The following is an 18,385-nucleotide window of genomic DNA, read 5'->3' as shown; positions in this document are numbered from 1 at the left end:
GGGATGCTCCCTCTCCCTGAGAAGGGTTAAGGAGGAGTATGAAAAGCCCCTGGACCCTAAGGGTCTACTTACAAGAACAAGGACTGCCTGAGCCAAGCTGCATCTCTAAGGATTGGAACCTGGGCTGGCTTTTGTTTTGTTTATTTTTTTCCTTTATTGACCCTGCTGTGTCACTGATCTGTTATGTGACCTAGAAAAGAAAATGATCTCTCCCTCATACGGAAAGACAAAGAACAGCTTAAGGCTCCAGCTCCTGTATCCAGGGAGCATCAGGCAGATGGACACTCTGTAATTCAGCAAGGTGATGACACTCACTCAGTGCCAAAGTGTCAAGTGACACTTGTGGGCAGTGTCCAGGCTCAGCGAAGCCAGGCACAGCAGTGGTTGTGCCCTAAATCCCACTCCTTTGAGCCACTGGTCCAGCTGCCCAGCTGTGTGGTCCCCACACAGAGACCCCCAGGATACCCAGGGACAGAACCACCCCTCTGTTCTTCTGGCAGAGAAGGGCAGAACATCTCGTGTGAGCATTTTTCCATGGAGCTGGCAGAGCAGTCTGGCTGTGTCTGTCCAGGCTCAGCCCCATCTGTGGTGCACAGGCAGGGAAGCTGTGATGCTGCTCTTCAGAAGCCATCGGGTTTGACCTGTTCTGCAGTCACAGGCTGGTTTTTCAGTGTCTCTTATGGAGAAGGATGAACCAGGCATTAGCATGGGATGTGAGACTTGGTTGGGTTCCTCCTTCTGCCTGAGGCTTTCTGTCTGACCATGACGAAGTTGCTTTACTTTTCTATCTTTACAATGAAGATGGTATCTCAAGGCCCTAAGGGAGGGTAAGAGTGTGCTGGAGAGTGCTGTGTGCACATCAAAGAGCGCTCCTTCTCTGCAGTAGGGGTGGGAAGCTTCTTACCCCATTGAAAGCTGTCCTGCAGCCTCCCTCTTTTGAAGTGTTTTTTTTGAGCTGGGTTTCATACAAGACAAGAGCCTGCAGCTGTACCTTGTCTTGAACCCCACATACAAAGGCAGGCCTTGCTCTCATCCAAAGCATAGTCTGGCTTGGTGGCTAGCATTTATTGAAATTGCTGTAAAGTGGAACTTAGCTAGTGAGCAACAGAAGTGTCCTCTTGACAGAACAGAGTGCATTAGCTTAAATACATTAAAACTTACAAGTTGCTCAGAGCACAGCTGTGCCATGGCTTGCAGTGGGTGCCCTCCCCTCTCCTTTCCATTTGTTATTTATGCCTGAGCTGATGTGACAGCTACTGGGACTTCCCTCAGCCTGACAGGTGACAGAGCTGTCACATCTATTTTTGATGCGGCACATGCTTTTCTTTAATCATGTAAACAATAACATGCCCTGAACTTTTTCCAGCTTGGGCCTGGTATTCAGAGCAAGGGATAAAGCCAAGCCTGTTTCAGCTCCAGCAACACAGCTCCCACACCCTTTAACACTCTCAGGTGCTTCTGGGTGCTGTTGGATCCCCGTTCTACACAGGGGCATGGCCAAGGCTGGGGAAGGGCTCACACCAGCACGTGTGTCCCCCTGGATGGCTGGTGGCAGCTGGGCTGCCCTGAGCAGAGGGACAGGCTGGGGTGATGTGGTGTCATGGGATGGGCTTACACCACGTGGGCACCAGCAGACACTTTTACTGTTGCTGGGGATTAGTGGCTTCCAGGACACAGCTCAGGGGTTTAATTTCCTAAGCAGCAAGAAAAAGGGGAATATGTCACGAAAGTGCAGAGACACACATGATACAGGAGTGCTTCTGGTTGTGATGAGGCTGTTTAGAAATTGCCAGTCTGGCTCCCAGTTGGCCCAAACAGTCAAGAAGAGTCAGTACTGGGTGCTACAGTGCAAACAGGCTCTGCCTCTTGCTGGGGACTGCTGGGGGTTGCTGTGCTGGGAACAGAACAATGCAGGGACACGTGATTGCTGGGCTAAGGCATCCACAATGAGCAGCCAATGCATCATGCTGGGCAGGAGGCCATAGACCAAAGTTTATAAAGCTTTATTAAACATTTTGAACAGCTGTGCAATGAACAAACAATACTCTGGAAGTTTCACAACCTCATAGCTTGAACTGCCTCAGGACAGCAACAGCCACTTCTGCTGCTCTCCACCAGAAGACTGAAGGAAAGACAAACAGATGGCAAAGGGGAGGGAAACCTTCAAAGTTTAGAGGTAAGTGTTTTGTGCCAACCTCTAAGGCTTCTCACAAACCAATCTCTGCCCCAGGCTGTAGGCCAGACCCACCATCACCTTGGATTCTTGACATCCTTCTGCCAGGGAAGCTGGAGATACCAGGCATTTTTCCAGCCTCTGCCCTTCTCTAGTCAGTAGCACCAGCACCTTCTGTCACCTCTGGCCCAAAACCATTATCTCTGAAAATGGCTGAAGCATTTACTGCTTCAAGCCATGCCTCCACCTCATGGATCCTCTCCTGCGCTGCCCAAACTCAGCCTTTCGGGCTAGCATGAGTTTTGTAGGGTAAAGTTCACAGTGGCTTCCAAAACCCTGTGTCTTGCAGCATGCTGGTTCTTTCTCCCAATAGTCAATACCTTGGTAAACCCAGGACATGTAGGAGGAGGGGAAGAGAGAGTCTCTACTGCCTATCAGGCTTTATAAAAGCAGCAGCATAACTGAGGCTTTCAGGCTGGGATCTCGGAGCAAAGTGTTCAGAAAGCACTTGGGCAGTGCACACATCTCTTTGGCAGGCTGAGCAGGAGGAGATGACTCAACTGCCTCTGGCTCCAGCAGCTTTTGGCCAAGTCCATTTGTGAGCTGTTGCACTCGCCCTTGATCAGCAAGGTGGGAAGGCTGGCTCCCCACAAAGAGAGACTGAGAGAATCTTGTAGCTATTCAAGCAGGATCAGTGGGCCAAGAGCCCTGAGTCAGACCACCATGGCCTAATGCAGACAAGTGACACACAACTCCAGCACTCCCACCTGGGCAGGGGCCAGCAGCTCAGGCTTCCAGCAATTCTCAGTTGAGAGGGCTGGTGTCTGCTCCCGGTGATACGGGAAAGAAAAAGAAAGACTTCTGCTCCTAAAAAAGCAGGTGGTGCTGCCAGAGTTCACACAGTAAACGAGTAGATTTCACAGGCAGAGTGGGAAGAATTTGCCACTCCAGTCCACGCACAGTTACAGGAAATAGGTTATCCTTACTCCAGTCCCACACCCAACACCTCCCTCCTCCCCAGCCCCACCCCTTTTTTAAAAAGCAAAACAAGAGCCCTCAGCAGACTGGAAGATTATGATTTTCTAGGTGCCCACTATGCTGGGATCGTGAGCTGATTCTGGCAACTGGGATCCTGTGCAGTGATACAAGAAGCAGTTCCCCCAGCAGCTGTAGCAGATGAGGAATAGAGCTGCCAGGAAGACCAAGGCACAAATTGTGCAAGGTTTCCGTTCCAGGAGAAAACTGAGCAGGTAGAATCCCATGAACATCGAGTGACTGAACCACAATGCTGGGTTGAGGGGCTTGGGTATGAGCAGGACTGGTAGCAACCACTGAAGGCAGTACATGGTGGCTGGCTTGGGCCTCGTTGGCAGCAGCAGTCAGATGTGGTCCAGAACAGGCTCCAGCAACTCCTCCGGAGGGCAGGCTGCTCTGTAGGGAGGAGGAAATGTCAGACTCTCAGAGAAATGCAGGGAAAAAATCAACTGACATTCTTCTAAAGCTTCATTTACTCCCAAGCATCATATGCTGATGGTTGAACTCCCAGTACTATATTCTGGTGTGTTTTGGAGCTGGTGGAAAGCTTCCTGCTTTCTGAACCACTCAGATGGGGAGAGGATCAGCTAATGCTGGTATACCAAAGTCCATCCTGTGTGCTCTGTTCCTCAGGCCTTTATCCAGGCTAACAACTGAGACTCTTTTAGGACAGTGCAGGAAAAAAAAGGGAGAGGTGAAAATGGGAAACAAGCTGCCACAGCCTCCCCTACACACATTGATCCAAGACAGTCCAAAGGCTTGAGTGATGATATAAAGAAATGCAATTGAAGGGTAATCATTATTTGGTGCTACAGAGAAGTGTTAAGGAAGCATTTGTGTAAGGAATTATTCTGCACACAAACAATAAAGTGTTCCAGCAGGACAGCACCACACCAGCTACACATCAAGCTACCCAGGAAAGCCCTAGCAGTGTCCAGACTGTAAAACAAAGGGGAGGACAGTCCCAGCTTAAAGATTTATAATCCTTGCCAAACAGCTGAAGTCAGATAAGATGAAGTATGTGAACAGATCAAACGGGGGGACAGGCTCAAAATGGCAATTTCCATTAAGTGCTGTAAACACAGGATTTCCTGACTTGGATTATTATAAAACCCTCTGGAAACTGGGCTTTAAGGGCTTTCCTAGGCAGGGATGGCAGCACGCTACAAGTCCAGAAAATCTACCTTTAGCAACCCCCTCAATGACATTAAGTGTCTGCTTTTGTTTTTTCCTTTGAAGCGCTACAAACCCCTTCAAGAATTTCAAATGGCTTTGAAAACAACAAATGCCTCACCCCCACCAAGAAGAGGCTGGTGGGGACAGCTCCTTGCAGAAAGCCTTGTATCTGCAATTACTCAATGGAGCAGAGCTCCCTCAGAAGGATGAAGGGCTCAGCCGAGCCTGTTAGGATTACAGCTGGGGGGTGGGAAGGTTAGTAGGATGAAGGAGTGAGAATGTAAACAAACAGCACATTCCACTGGCTCCTGTTGGCAGGAGAAGGGATTTCCTGGCAAAGGGAGGGAGAATGAGGGATTGCAGAGAAAAGCCAAGAGAAAACCACAGGAGGTTCTCTTCCAAAAGAACACTGGGGTCAGACTTGTCTTGCAGGTAGCAATGGGCTCTGCTGTCAGCAGCAGGAAATGCTGCCAGCCTGAGCAGCACCATCTATTTTACTATAATGTTAGTAAGAAAATGCAGGCCAACATCTCCACCAGCAAAACATGATGTGGGGAAAGTACACTGTGCTGGTGCTCCTGCAAGGGAGTGCTCTCCAGCAGAGAGAACAGCTGGAGCTCAATTAGTAAAACTAAGCTACAGTTCAGCAGCCAACGAGTAAGGAAAAAGTTATTTTATGCTGAAATACAGATAAAGCCAGGTCACAGGGATAAAGCTCCCAATGTTAGTCCTGTTTTAGGCAGGTCACACACTTGCATCTTTAAGGGCAAGTCTAGTCCCAAGCCTTTTCCCCCATCTGTAAACTGGAATTAGCTATTACTCATTTCATAACAAAACATGCTGTCTGCTTTCCTTTGTGAATTGCTCAGATGTCTCTGGAGTAAACAATACCACAGAAGTAGTACAGAACTTTTTTCCAAGGGGAAGAATGGAGAGAAAAAAAAAATCTAACAACAAATATTAGAACAGGAAGGTAATTAAACCCCATCACCCAAGTTTTCAGTTCAGATTGCATTGAATGCACCAAAGTTGTATTAAATCGATGATCTGCAGCAGCTTTAACCTTCCAGAAATGTTCCCTTCTTGAAGTTTCCTGCAGTTTTTTTTCACAAGTGCTCCAAACACCGAGCATTAAAAATCAGTGCCTAAACACCGTGTTATGTTTTTGCTAGATCCAGCCCTGATTTCTGTGGCAATTTGTGTCAGCTGTTCTCAAAACTTTAGTTTCAAGTGCCTACTTTGCTTTGGGTTTTCTGTCTCTAGAGTAAAGAAATGTTGGTAAAGAATGTGTATGCTAAGTAGCAAAAGGCTGAAACAAAGAACTAGAATTTTTCAGGACTAATGTCACAAATCTCTCAGCTTTAATAGGGTCATATGTCACTATTGAGCCTTTAGCCCCAAACTTTACAACTGACTACAGTTAGAAAATAATTATAATTTGTGTTGTAGCTACACTTTGTACTATGTACACATGTACTTCAAGGTCTGGCCTCCTCGCTCCTACAATGCTCTTAACAATAACACTCTAAATACTGAGTTGATTTTAAGTGTCTAAGCTTAATTAGGCAGTTCCTACAAACACAAAGCCACCTCGCAACAAGTTGCTCATTTTTAAATATTAGTATTTCCTGCAAGAACCAGTTGCTTGTAGCAATCAATGCAACCACTGCAGAATAAAGAACCATTTAATAGTAGTTATTCTTACTATGAAGTTTCAATGCCAATGCCCTTCAACCTGCAAACCTCTCGGATTTCTGCCAAATTCAGCCATTCAAACAGCTGCTTTTTGTATCTGTAGTCAGTTTGCCTTTATTCGCATGTGTACCAACCAGTTAAAGGCAGAGGAGCCTCTGCTGTATCCCACAGCTGATCCTGGACCAAGTACTTACTACAGGAGACTGCTACAGCTCTGTCTCCCTCAAGGGATCTTTTACTAGCAAGATACATGCTCTTCACCAGAGATTCTCTGTACAGCTGGCAGTGAGACTGAGTTCTCTTCACACTCTATTGATCCAAGAGAAACAGCACCTCCTGCTATCAGCTCTTCACTGAGCAGGGAACATTCTCCTTTATGCCCAGGACAGGCAGATCCTTCTGGAAGCCACAACAATATTTGGTTTTGCCTGGTTTCTCAAGCAAGGTGAAATTTGCAAATTAAAGATTCCCAACCTTGTTGTCTTTGTCCCCTCCTCACAACCCAAGCCAAAGATTACCATGTTCCAGAGCAAATAATAACCTGTCACCCAACAGGACTGGTTTCACAACTGCATCCTGTTTTCCCTCAGCCAGCTGCTCTTGTTCTCCCCCACCCGACTCACCTCTTCCTCAGCCAGCCCCGTGTCCCGCTATCCCCAAACCTGCTCCTGTGCTGCTCCTCATGTCACTTGATTTGGTGGCCACTCATGTTTACCTGACAGCTCCTTTCCACTTCCTCCTTTCACCCCTCCACAGCTCTTGGAGCCACTTGAACTCACTTCAGACCCCTCAGCAGCAGAGTCAGTGATGCTCCCACTGTGGCCCAGTGTGATCTCCACGTGCTGCCAGAGCCTCCTCCTGCCAGTTCCTGCAGGCACAGGAGCAGTCAGGGGAGGTTCCCTGCACACCACCTTAATAAGCAAGCACCAGCACTTTTCCACATGCTTATTAGCTGGCTTCCATTGCATTGCCAGCCCTCCCTGCTGTCATCTTCCCTCCCAAAAACATTCAGGTCCTACTGGTGTATGTTTGTGTGGAGGATTTTGGAATTCCAGTGCAAAGACAGCAGCAGACCTTTCCCAAGCAGAAACAAAATGTCAATTATGACAGGTCTAGAGTGAGTAGCACAGAGCACTGCTTTGCAATGGATCAGTCACGTTTTGGAATAAATCCATCTGAGGAGCTAGCAAGCTGTTCCTTCATATTCTACAGACTAACTCAGCAATTAACACACTGAGAAATGTTCCTACACCACAGGTTTGGCACATCAGTATGTCAATAACAAGTCTGTACCTTTCTCAAGAATGTCTGAATTCTTTAACAGTCCATTTACCCTGGAAGGGGAGAATAATCAGTCAGCTTTCCCTAAGCACTTGAAGGGTAAGCTTGTTCAGCCCTTACAAAGGCAGCCTTTAAGCCAGTGCTGTCCATACAGAACTCCCCCAGCAGATGCTACAGAAAGAGTCTCCCAGGCTGAGAGCTGAAAGGTCTGCAATAAAACACTGAGTAACCCTTTTATTGGGGCGTGCTGGTATCATCCTCCCCCTCTCCCAAAAGCTGAAGACTCTGCTTGTGATGAAAAGCCACACTGGTTAGATAAAAGTCTCTCAAGTTATCCAGTGCACATAAACTGAAGAGAAAGCCTCAGGGATGTGTTTCTCACCTGCCTGCTTAAAACTGTTTTAATCCAAAACCCTGTCACAAATACTAACTGATGGGTGTGGGCAGTGCTTCACACTACCAGCGTGTGCTCAAAACCAACTCAAATATCACACAGCACCCAAAACAGCTGCCGAAAAATACACAACATCTAAAGCACTGGGACAAAAAGAGGTGAAGAACTATCAAGTGACAAGTTGGAAGAGTTCAGCTAAGAAAAGCAACAGCAGACCAGCTTCCCAGATGCCAACCCTCTGTCGTAAACCCAAGAACCATAACTGCTCAAACTTTAAGACCTATTTGCAGCAGGGATTAACTTCTCTAGGGTTTTTTTTTAGCCTTGCCACTATTATTTCAATTTTTTTAAAAGCTTTATCTGCTGGTATGACTCAGCTGGAAAGAGTGAGTCTATACTTTTTGGCAAAGGCCTTACCCTAGTCTTAGATCACGCCTTCGACACTTGATGTAGACTGAGAAATGGTGCAATGTAATCACAACAGCTTCCAAAAAGAGCAACAAATCCTTTACTAACCAAGCCTTGGGGTTAGTATTCTGATTTCTCAAGCTAGACACACGCCAAAGGAACTCACTTGGTGAAAAGTGGAGGCTCTCCATTGAGCCACTTTTCTCACCACTTCCAAAGCTCCCCTCTGAGCTCCATTCCTGTGGGGGATGGATGAGCTTTTGTCCAGAGGCAGTGCCCACTCCATCTGGAATGCAATGCCCTCACAGCACCAGGGTGAATCCTTCTCCACCCAGGAGCAGGAAGGCAGAGGAGAGATCCAAACTAAAACTAATTGCTTTTCTCAGAGAGCTTGGAATGGGCCTGGAAATCATCAGGAATCAGAGGAGCACAAGCTTAAGTCAGCCAGCTCTGTGATGGGAAGAGATATCAGCAGTCACAGCTGTCATCTGAAGTATTACTACTTCAATTTGTACTAATTCATTAATTTTCAGAGGTCCTCATTCCTACCTCTGCCTTTGTCTAACTGCCACAGATCAAAACTTACAGGCCCATTCCAAGTTCCCTGAGAAAAGTAGTTTTAATTTGGACCTCTTCTCTACCTTTTGTGCCTTTAGCAGGCTTCAGAGGTCCAAATACAGCCTGATAAGGGTGAGTTTTCTGCATCTCAGCAGGCTTCAGAGGTCCAAATACACCCTGATAAGGGTGAGTTTTCTGCATCACAGATGAGGAAAGGCAGAAATGCTGTTTGGGCAGCTATGAGGAGTTATGACCTCCTACAGTTTGGAAAGACAAAGGTTACTGCACTATGACAGTATGACAGTACTTGCAAGGTCCACTGAAATGTTTCAGTACCAGGGAAGTATGAGAGAGTTCAGCATGTTGTGGACTGCATCTAAGAGCTTGTTTTTCCTCTTCTCTAGCACTTGTATGTTTGGTATATCATGAGCAATGTTCGTATGACAGAACAGCTTGTAAACTCACTTTGTAGCTGGCTCAAAGCATGTATGGGTGCTCGGGGAGGGTGCCTGGCTAGGCACAACAGTCTGTATTCACAGACTATCACAGAATAACCCGGGTTGGAAGGGACCCACAAGGCCCATCCCAGTCCAGCTGCCTGGACAAAAGCTTGTCAGAGCCCTGTGCTGCCCTGGGGAGAAACGGGCTCGGGTTTCCTTTCAGAAAGCGCTAACGAGAGCTAGAGAGGTTCACGGCCGAGAGCAGCAGGAAGGGAGGGGAGGGCACACTCAGTGCTGTTATTTCCATGCTGGCACCGAGCTCGGGGTCGGTTAAAGCCTTTTCCATCCGGGCGCACGCAGGGCTACGAACGCGGGGCTCCTCCGCGGGGGGCAACCTTCCCCCTTTTCCCCGCCCGACCCCCGCAGCTCGCAGCGCTCCCCCGCTCCGCCAGCCCCGCCGCTGGGCCCCGGCCGTTCCCGGCCCGTACTCACCGCGCGGCGCCGCCGCCTCACGCCGCCATCCCGGGGCCGCCCTGAGGAAGGAGGGAGAGGCCTCCCGGGAGCCGGGGGACGCGCCGCTCCCCAGGCGGCCGGGCGGCTGTCCCCGGGAGCGCTGGCGGCCGCGGGGCGCTGCTGCTGCTCGGCCGGCGGGGCGGGGGCGCGGGCAGCGGCCGCTCCTCAGGCGGGTCCGGGCAGCCCCGCGCGGCGGGAGCGGAGCGCGGCGGGTGCTGCGCCTGCGCTGACGGCGCTGCGCCTGCGCACGGGAGGGCGGCGCTGCGAGCCGGCCTTGGCCGGATTCGCGTTTTGTGAAAAGATTTTTGTGTTTGTGGGCCCTTGTAATAAGCCGTGCCTGGGGTGTTCGGCCTGGAGAAGAGGAGGCTGAGGGGAAGACCTCAGCGCTGCTTACGGCTTCCTCACGAGGGGCGGCTCCGATCTCTTGGCTCTCATGAGCAGTGAGGGGACCCGAGGGAATGGCCTGAAGCTGGGTGAGGGGAGGGTTAGGCTGGATATTAAGAAAGGATTTTCACCCAGAGGGTAGTCGGGCACTGGAACAGGCTCCCCAGGGCAGTGGTGACAGCCCTGAGCCCGAGTTCTAGAAGCGTTTGGACACTGCTCTCAGGCACAGGGTTGGATTCCTGCGGTCTCCTGTGCAGGGCCAGGAGCTGGATTTGAGGGTCCTGAGGGGACCCTTCCAACTCAGCATATCCCGTGGTTATTTTCCATTGTGTTTGCACGCTCCATTGCGCCTTGTGCTGTGCTGCCTCAGAGCCCCAGAGGGCGGCGGGGCTGGGCAGGGACCAGTGCAGGCCATCCCTCCAGGCCATCCCTCCAGGCCCTGCTCCGCTGGGTCCCCTCGAGTGCAGTGCTCTAGATCGTGTCCAGGGGCACGGGAGTATCTCCGTGCAGCCTGTTCCAGTCACCCATGCAGTAAAGTTCTTCATGCCCAGGTGGAACTTCCAGTGTCCCTGTTACCTTATCCCACTGTTCAGCACCCTGGCTCCATCCTCAGAACGCCCTCCCTGCAGCTGCTCATAGGCATTGATAAGCTCCCCTCTCTGTCGTCTCTCCACCAGCCTAAACAGCCCCAGCTCCCTCAGCTTTCCCTTGTAAGAGAGATGCCATCTTCACAGCCCTCCCCTGGACTCGCCTCGGGGAGTTCCATGTCTCTCCTGTACTGAGTAACCCAAGGAAAGAAGAAAAATAGTCCAAGAAAAACAAAACCAAAAACCCCAAAGACCAAGATCTGGCATTTTCACAACCGGTTAAAACCCACCCAGCCACAGTTGCAGGGCCACCCACATTTCCCACAGTTTTCCACTTGGCTGGCCTGTGCATTTTTGATAGTTATGATAAGATCTGCTCTCTTAATGGCCCTACAAGCATGTATCCAGCCTGGGACAGTTTCCCTCTGCCCTGCCATTATTCTGGGCTGACCTTTTTATGGAGTGTTTAAAATGCCTGGTTTATGGCACTGCATAGGAATGGCCCTAAAGCCTTTGGCTGATGCCAGCTCTGATGGTTCCTAGTAAAAATAACTACTAGGATGCCAGCTATGATTCCTATGGCACTCAGGGGACTTTCAGGATCCCACCCAACACCAGCAGCAAGCAGGCTTCACCCAGAGAACCGGGCTGCTCTGAGTGCTCCAGCACATGCTGCTGGTTGCAGTCTGCAGGACCGATAGTGGATCCAACTGATACAACTTGAGGTCTCCAAATCATTATGCAAATTGTAATGGGGACCCTCGTGCTTAAGACTGCTGTGGGAACTGTGTGGTCGTTTGGTTTTGGTTGTAGTTCCAGCTTTCTATAAAGAAATTCCATTTTGCACTTAAAGCCTGGCTGGCAGGGCTATGAACTCCCAGCCCTGTGGCACCTTTTTCAGCAGGCAGGAACAGAGAGGGATCATCCAAAACTCGTATTTCAGCAGGCTCTGCAGGCTGCATGGAGCCATCCAGTGGAGTGGATCTGTAAGGAGCTGCAGAGTAAAAAGCATCTCTGGCATGGAAGGGAAAGGTAATCCCAGGCTAGTGGGAAGAGCTTGTTCTGTGGAGGACAGGAGACCATGGGGTTTTTATGGATTTTCTGTTCAAGCAGAAGCTTTTAAAGGACCTCTGGCTGTGCTCTGGTTCCAGGGAGTATTTCTTCCAGTGATGTCCCTGTCCTTTGTTTAGCTGGTTGTAAGCAGTGTGTGTTGCAATCACAAAAGCCACATCTGAGATGGAAAGGGCGTAGCCCTGAAAGCAGCACTGCCAGAGGCCAAGCAGCACCACCACTGACCTCCCACTGCTCTGGGTGAACCACAAGGTGGTAATCTGTATTTTGAGAAAATAACTGAGGAGCACAGTGGTGCCAATGTTCCTGCATTCCCAGCCCAGGGCTGCCTGCAGCTCAGCACTTGGGGTCTGCTGAGCCAAGGCTCCCCAAAGCTCCAGGGACACTGTGGGTGCAGGAGAATCCTGTGCTGTGGCAGAGGGGGGAGCAGGTGGAGGGTTTCAAAATCCTGCAAAGAGAAGTTGTGAGCAAGAGCAGCTTTTTCCTGTGAAAGAAAATAAACCCTTGCTGTTTGTGAGGGGGCAGACATACCCTGTGCTCAACAATTAATTTGCAAACTGGCTCCAATGTGGCCAAGTGTGACAGGACACATATGTGTGAAACAAGGCAATTGTGAAAGGTGAGATGTTAGAGCAGATCCCTCTCTTTTCTGCAGATCAAACCCCCTTGCCTGGTCCTGCCTGCATCAAATCCCAGCTGAGGCAGGCAGTGTGCTACAGACTTAGCAGCTCACAGTCTTAGAGGGTCAACTCTGCCCACAAGCTGAGAAAGCAAAACCAACCAGGAGCAGCACAAACGTACAAAACACTCCAGTTTACTTCCAGCACCATTCCCAGCATGAAGTTACACCTCTCCCAAACAGAAGTCTTTTACTTTTCCCAGTCCCACAGCAGTGCAGTTCAGTAGTCAATGGGCTTACAGCCATTTCCCATCTTAGCAATGGAAGTGATCTCTCGGCTTATTGGATCCCAAGGAGAATTCCTGGCAGCAAAACAGAACAAGCTGCTTCCAGCAAGACAAGAGGCAGCATGCTCTGCTGTCTGTCTCCCCACAGAGCCCTGCAGGCAGTGCTGGCTGCCCTGGCTCCTCTCAGAGTGGGGGCACCCCCCTGAATTTTCGGATGACGTTGGCCAGCCGCTTGGCCAGCCCGCCCCGGCTGGGCTCCTCCACGTGGAACGTTCTGGTCAGCAGGTTGTAGAAGGAGCCGTAGCACACGGCCACCACGGTGCAGGTGAGGCAGATGACATTGTAGGGCATGCTGAAGTCTGGTGTTGGCAGGTTCACCAGCAGTGGCTCTGTGTACAGGCGCACAAAATAGCTGGAGCCATCGGAGGAAGGAAACCTGGAGAGTGGAAGAAGGAAAGGCAGGGTCAGCCTGCACAGGACCAGTGCTTTGTGCTCACCAGAGAGCAGCCACAGCCTGCAGGCTGTGGCACAGCCCCGCTTCCCAGCACAAGCACACTCACAGTGAGGTGAAGAGAGGGCTCTGCTCCACATCCATGTCCTTCATTGCAGTGACACTGGGCACCAGGGCACTGAGCACAGATGAACTAAGGGCACAAAGAACACACCAGCGTCAGCCCTGGCACCAAAGACATCTCCAGAGACCTGGGCAGTAACTCCTAGGCAAAGCCCAGGAAGGGATGAGGAGCTGAGGAATTTCATTACCCAACATAAAAGCCGTGATTGGGGTCAGGTGGGTACTCTGTCCACTTCAGTAAGGCCCTCTCAAACTGGATTGTGATCTTGGTGACAGAGTTGGCTGGCAGCTGGATCAGCATTTCCAAGAGGTGAGGCCGTCTCCGGTCCTGGGCTGGCTGGTAGTGGATGTAACCTAACCCCAAAGAGATTTCCACAATGGCATCAGGGGAACCTCATGAGGTGGATGCTCCTGCTTCCACTGCCCTGAGAGAGGTTTTCTGGGCAAGTGAAGATGCACCCATAGCAAAAAGCATGTGTTAAAGCTAAATTTAGCTGGTCTTTAAAGCTACTGACCCATAACAGTCGGTTATTCATAAGAAAATGTATAAATGCAAAATAAAACCCAAGCATCAGTTTTAAATTGAGCTTCCTGTGCTACAAAAATTAATTCATGTTGGTTTAAACCCTTATTGGATTATGAAACACTATCCATGTGCCTCTTATAAATAAAACAGACTTAATGGTCTCATCTGCTGTGAGCACTGAACTTGGGGCTAGGAAAACATCCTAAAATGTTTTGTTTCACAATCCAGTTTCCCAGTGATAACTGGGACCTGAGGGAGGGACTAAAGCATCTTTGGAATGAGCTGCTCATGCCAAGGGAAGCAGGTGGCATGTGCTGCTTGGAGGGTTCACTCACTGGGCTTGTTTTCCTTCCCTTTGGTGATGATGGTCAGGGTGTGCACATAGAGGCGCAGGTACCAGGGCACAGTCTCCAGCAGGATCACAGGGAAGGCTCGGTATGGGTGGGTGTTGTAGATGAGGGTGCAGATCTCCCCGGTCTGCAGCCCGTACCCCCCCACGTAACGCTGAGCATGGAGCGTGGGAATGGGCATTTCCGCTGTGGAAGAGGGAGGACAGCAGTGGGGTGATTTTCAGCCCTGGAACCCTGGCCAGTGCTGCAGATGAAGTGAAGTTCTGCTCACTCACAGCTGTCTTGGGGCCGCTTCCACTTCAGCTGCACATTGAGGCTGCGAGATGTGTTGAAGAGCGAGGGGCTCAGCAGGTCATAGACAGCATAGGTTTTCCTGTCTCCCTGGACAATAGCTTCGTGTACTGATGTTGGAGGGGGGGACACTTCTAGTAGCTCCTTTTCCTGAAGAAAGCAAATGGACCGTGAAAGGAAAAAGTGCCCCTTGAAGAAACTGGCAGCACTGGGCAAAGTCCCCCCAGGTAGCCTTGAGCTTTGCCACCCAACAGTCAGCTCCGTGCTCTTGCTAACACCACCAGGCTCATCCCCTCAGCCCTGCTCAGTGCAAGGAAATCACCTCCCTTTGTTAGCGCCAGAGAGGCCAGGCCATGCAGAGGATGGAGGTGAGGATGCTTCAGAGCCACATGAAGTGGCTGAACTGAGGGAGCAAGGCATGCTTTCTGGCCCATGAGCTTACCTTGTTCTTAGGGGAAATGTCAACGTAGACTTTGCTCTGCGATGCCAGAGGACACGTGTCAGTCAGCGTGCGAGAGAACATCTTAAAGAGGGACCAGTCTGTGGGATGCAAGGTCAGGGGCAGGTCAAGTGCTGCAGGCTGGGAGCACTCGAGCACAGCCACCACCCTTACCTTTCTTTCCTTGGCCACTCGAAAAGAAGTCAAAGACCACAGTGAGGGTCTGTCTGAGCTCCCAAGACACAGCCAGGCAGGAGGCATCCTGGACAAGAGAGAAGCAGCTCTGATCACACCTTCTGGAGGGGGAGGACACGAGGATAGAGCTGCACCTCCACCAGGACTGCAAGATTTCCACTGGGGTTACCAGACAGGCAGGATGACAACTGTGTTAGACACAGTGAACCCATCACAGGTAGCTGGGCAAACCAGTGTGATACCTTGCAATGTGACAAGGGGGTTTTGGATTTCCTCTTGGGGAGCACAGGGAGGGAGATGAGCCCAGCACTTACCCTGCAGATGGGGCGGATATGCACTGCCTGGGAGTGGTAGCTGCTGTGGAACAGGCGCTCGGCCTTCAGCAGCACAGCCAGCCCAGCCTGCAGGGAACAAAGGAGAAACTCAGCCCTGCCTTGTCCTCTGCTCCCACCAAGAGAAACTTCCCAGTGCATGCTCCTAGATTGCTGCTGGGAGCCTGGCTCCATCAGGAGTGGCCCAATTGGGCAGCAGGACTTGTCTTCACCTTTGAGCCACATGGCAGCAGCTTCTTCCAAGGGGTGAGGTTCTCTGTGCAGACGACTTCCCGGGGCAGGACAGCGTAGCGCAGGAGATGGTGATCTGTCCCTGGGCAGGGAGAGGGAGGAGAGCGGGCTGGTATTGCTACAGCCATGAGCACAGCAGCAGTGTTCCAACCCCAGTGTACCCCACATCCCACCACCCTCTCAGTATGCCTGAAATGCAGTGAGCTCCACCAGAAGTAGATCCCAGTCTGTTCAGAGTGACTGGAAAGAATGGGTAAGGATACATCTAGCAGATCTTTTTTTGTGAGTGCCTTAAATTCAATAGTCCTCACTGTTTCATAAAACACTTTTCATAGAGACACGTAAGGGCCTGGGAGCATCTGCCATGTATTACTTGTGAGTTTCCTCTGTTTAAATCCAAGCCTTGTTTGTAGGGAGACAAAATCCTTCCTGGGAAAGGTTAATGGATGCTGTTGTACACACCCAGACCCAGAGTCATTGCAGGACCTGCACCTGGAATGCTGGTAGTGGCACAGGGCAGAACTGAAGTGAGAGAGCAGTCAGGCTCACCATTGGCTAAACCCAGGGGTTTGAAGGATGCTGTTGGAATCACTGTGTTGGTCGAGTCAATGAAGTTGAGGGAAGCACAGAATATTCCCGAAAGGATGTTACTCAGTTCTTTCCAGGCTTTGTCAACACTGTGTGAGAACAGACACCAGAGATTACTCAGCAGCTCAAATCCTTGGAACAACAATGGTTAAGTCAGTAACATTCAGAAAAGACAACAGGGTGACCACAGGGTTACCAATGCTGCATGGATTGTGCAGAGAGACTGCTGGGCTGGCATTCTCCAGCTCTCTTGGTATTTTATTCTGACACATCAGATTCAAGGGACACACAGCAGGGACTCCCAGGCATCACACAGCCAAGGGACATGGCAGTGGGCACAGCTGGTATGTGAGGACAGAGGCCGGGGGAGCAGGGAGCAGGATGTGTGTTAATGGGGAAAGGGCTGTGAGACCCAAAGCAATGCCTTGGTGCCGCTCCAAAGGCTGACCCGATCAGCAGACAAGGGATGGGACACTTGCAGGGAGGAAAGAGCTCTGTGAGTCCCCACAGGGCTGCTGCAGCTTGAACAGGGCTGGCTAAGGGGAATGGTGACAGGTACTGGATGGGAGTCAAAGGAAGTGAGTCATGGATGAGAGGCCAAGATATAGCCCACTGTATTAGCGCAGCAAGGGGTCCTGCAATGCACTCTGAACCCTCATCCCCCATGCTGTTTTGCCCCAATGACACACACACCCACTGCTTGATTAGATCAGTGTTATTTCTCTCTGTGCCATTCTTAAGTGCTTGTCATCACAGAGCCCACAGGGGAATTACTTGGACCTTTAATGAACAAAGATTTGCCCTCAGTACCACATCCTGTCCTGTGAGCAGATGGGCTATGTTCTGTGGGTTTTTAGAGCTACTCCTGGGCTCTTCTTTCCAGCACACATTTTTCAACGCAGGAAACCCATTCACACACCACGGCTGCCTCAGGAGAGACGAGCAACAGCTCCTGGGAGCAGTGGCCACAGAGGGGACCCAGAGGGACAGATCCATGGCTGGGGTACCTACTCGGTGACTGTGGGCTGGAACCAGACCCAGAGCTCAGCGCCAGCGGGTGCCTGGAGGGGCGGCTGCCCCCAGTAGCGGGTGCGCCAGAAGCCCTGGGTGAGCGCGAGGTGCAGCTCCCGCACGCCCAGCGCTGCCACCAGCCGCCCCAGCGCCTTCGGGAAGAGCCTGTAGTGAGAGACTGCGGGCAGCGTCAGTCCCTGCCCCTCTCATCCCCGATCCCTGCCCGACATCGAACCAGGGCCTGCCCCAACATGACATCACCTCGACACTGCCTCTGCTTGCGCCATCACACACGGCCTGATTGCGTCACGGCCCCGAGCCCCCCCGTGTGATGTCACCGCTCCGTCCCCACAGCCTCGCTCTGCCCTGTCCCTGCTCACCTCACCCCCGCCTCTGACGTCACCCCCACCCGTGACGTCATCGCTCGATGCAAACCACATGTCGCGCGGTCCCTCCGAGACAGCCCCGCCCCTGCGCACCACTCCAACCAATAGCAGCGCGGTCCGCCCCCGCGCCAGCCAATAGCGGCGCGATCCGCCTCGGCCGGGCCCGCCCTACCTGCACCCCGCTGCAGGTCCGCGTCCCAGCGCGTGCGGAACTGGAAGGTGGCGGCCACATCGCCGGTGGGCAGCGGGCTCAGCAGCAGCTCCTCCCGCAGCGCGTCCCGCCGCTCCCGCCCCGCGTCCGCCCGCCCGGGCCCGGGCCCTGCCGCCGCCAGCAGCAGCAGCAGCAACGCTGCCGCCGCCATCCCACCGCCCGCCCCGCCCCACCTCGCGCCGCTTCCGCTTCCGCCCGCGCCGACAATGGCGCCGCTTCCGGGGGTGCCATGGAGACGCTGTGAGCGCCGGGCCGCGGCTGTCCCGGCCTGGCACCGGAGCCGCTGCACGGGGCGAGCCCGGAGCCCCCGCGGGGAGAAACGCCGGCCCCTAGCCCAGGAGCGAGCGCCAGCGCTCTCACAGAACCGCAGAGTATTCTGCGACGGAAAGGACCCGCAGGGGTATCTGGATCGCGGTCAGCTCTGGTGGAGTGAGAGGGCTTAAGCGGCTCTCCGAGAGTTCCCTTCCGCCACTTTGAAATCGCTGCTGCAGGGAGGCCCTGGCGCGGGGTTTGGCGGTGCCCCAGACGCTGCGAGGACTGTCCCTGTCCCCAGGTGCCCTCCACTTCTCGGCATTCCCGCGGCTGGCGGCTCTCCCTCGCTCCTCGTCTCCTTCGCGGAGGGCAGCGCCC

General features: G+C 52.0%; 2 protein-coding genes across 3 annotated transcripts; both read right to left on the bottom strand.

The window, feature by feature from the left end:
- Positions 1-1,960: 1,960 nt before the first annotated feature.
- On the bottom strand, positions 1,961-9,894 carry BLCAP (BLCAP apoptosis inducing factor). Of its 2 annotated transcripts, none has more exons than XM_084217888.1 (2): positions 9,653-9,894; positions 1,961-3,604 (listed from the first exon to the last, which is right to left on the bottom strand). In XM_084217888.1, the coding sequence occupies exon 2, from the start codon at positions 3,517-3,519 to the stop codon at positions 3,256-3,258; it is 264 nt and encodes an 87-aa protein (XP_084074014.1). In that variant the 5' UTR covers positions 3,520-3,604; positions 9,653-9,894; the 3' UTR covers positions 1,961-3,255. The 2 variants fall into 2 exon arrangements, with proteins under 2 accessions (XP_084074014.1, XP_084074015.1); XM_084217889.1 differs by having other exon boundaries at positions 1,961-3,599.
- A 2,619-nt stretch (positions 9,895-12,513) lies between these two features.
- PIGT (phosphatidylinositol glycan anchor biosynthesis class T) lies at positions 12,514-17,906 on the bottom strand (the record flags this gene model as incomplete). The annotated part of the gene is made up of 12 exons (XM_084217865.1): positions 12,514-13,057; positions 13,182-13,265; positions 13,384-13,549; positions 14,057-14,257; positions 14,347-14,512; positions 14,805-14,902; positions 14,976-15,063; positions 15,311-15,397; positions 15,541-15,641; positions 16,109-16,236; positions 17,159-17,336; positions 17,717-17,906. The coding sequence occupies 12 exons, from the start codon at positions 17,904-17,906 to the stop codon at positions 12,805-12,807; spliced, it is 1,740 nt and encodes a 579-aa protein (XP_084073991.1). The 3' UTR covers positions 12,514-12,804.
- Positions 17,907-18,385: the final 479 nt, after the last annotated feature.

Source organism: Fringilla coelebs (genome assembly GCF_963513975.1).
Source record: "Fringilla coelebs genome assembly, chromosome: 18".
NCBI classification, from domain to species: Eukaryota; Metazoa; Chordata; class Aves; order Passeriformes; family Fringillidae; genus Fringilla; species Fringilla coelebs.
This window is presented reverse-complemented; position numbering and strand designations above follow the sequence as displayed.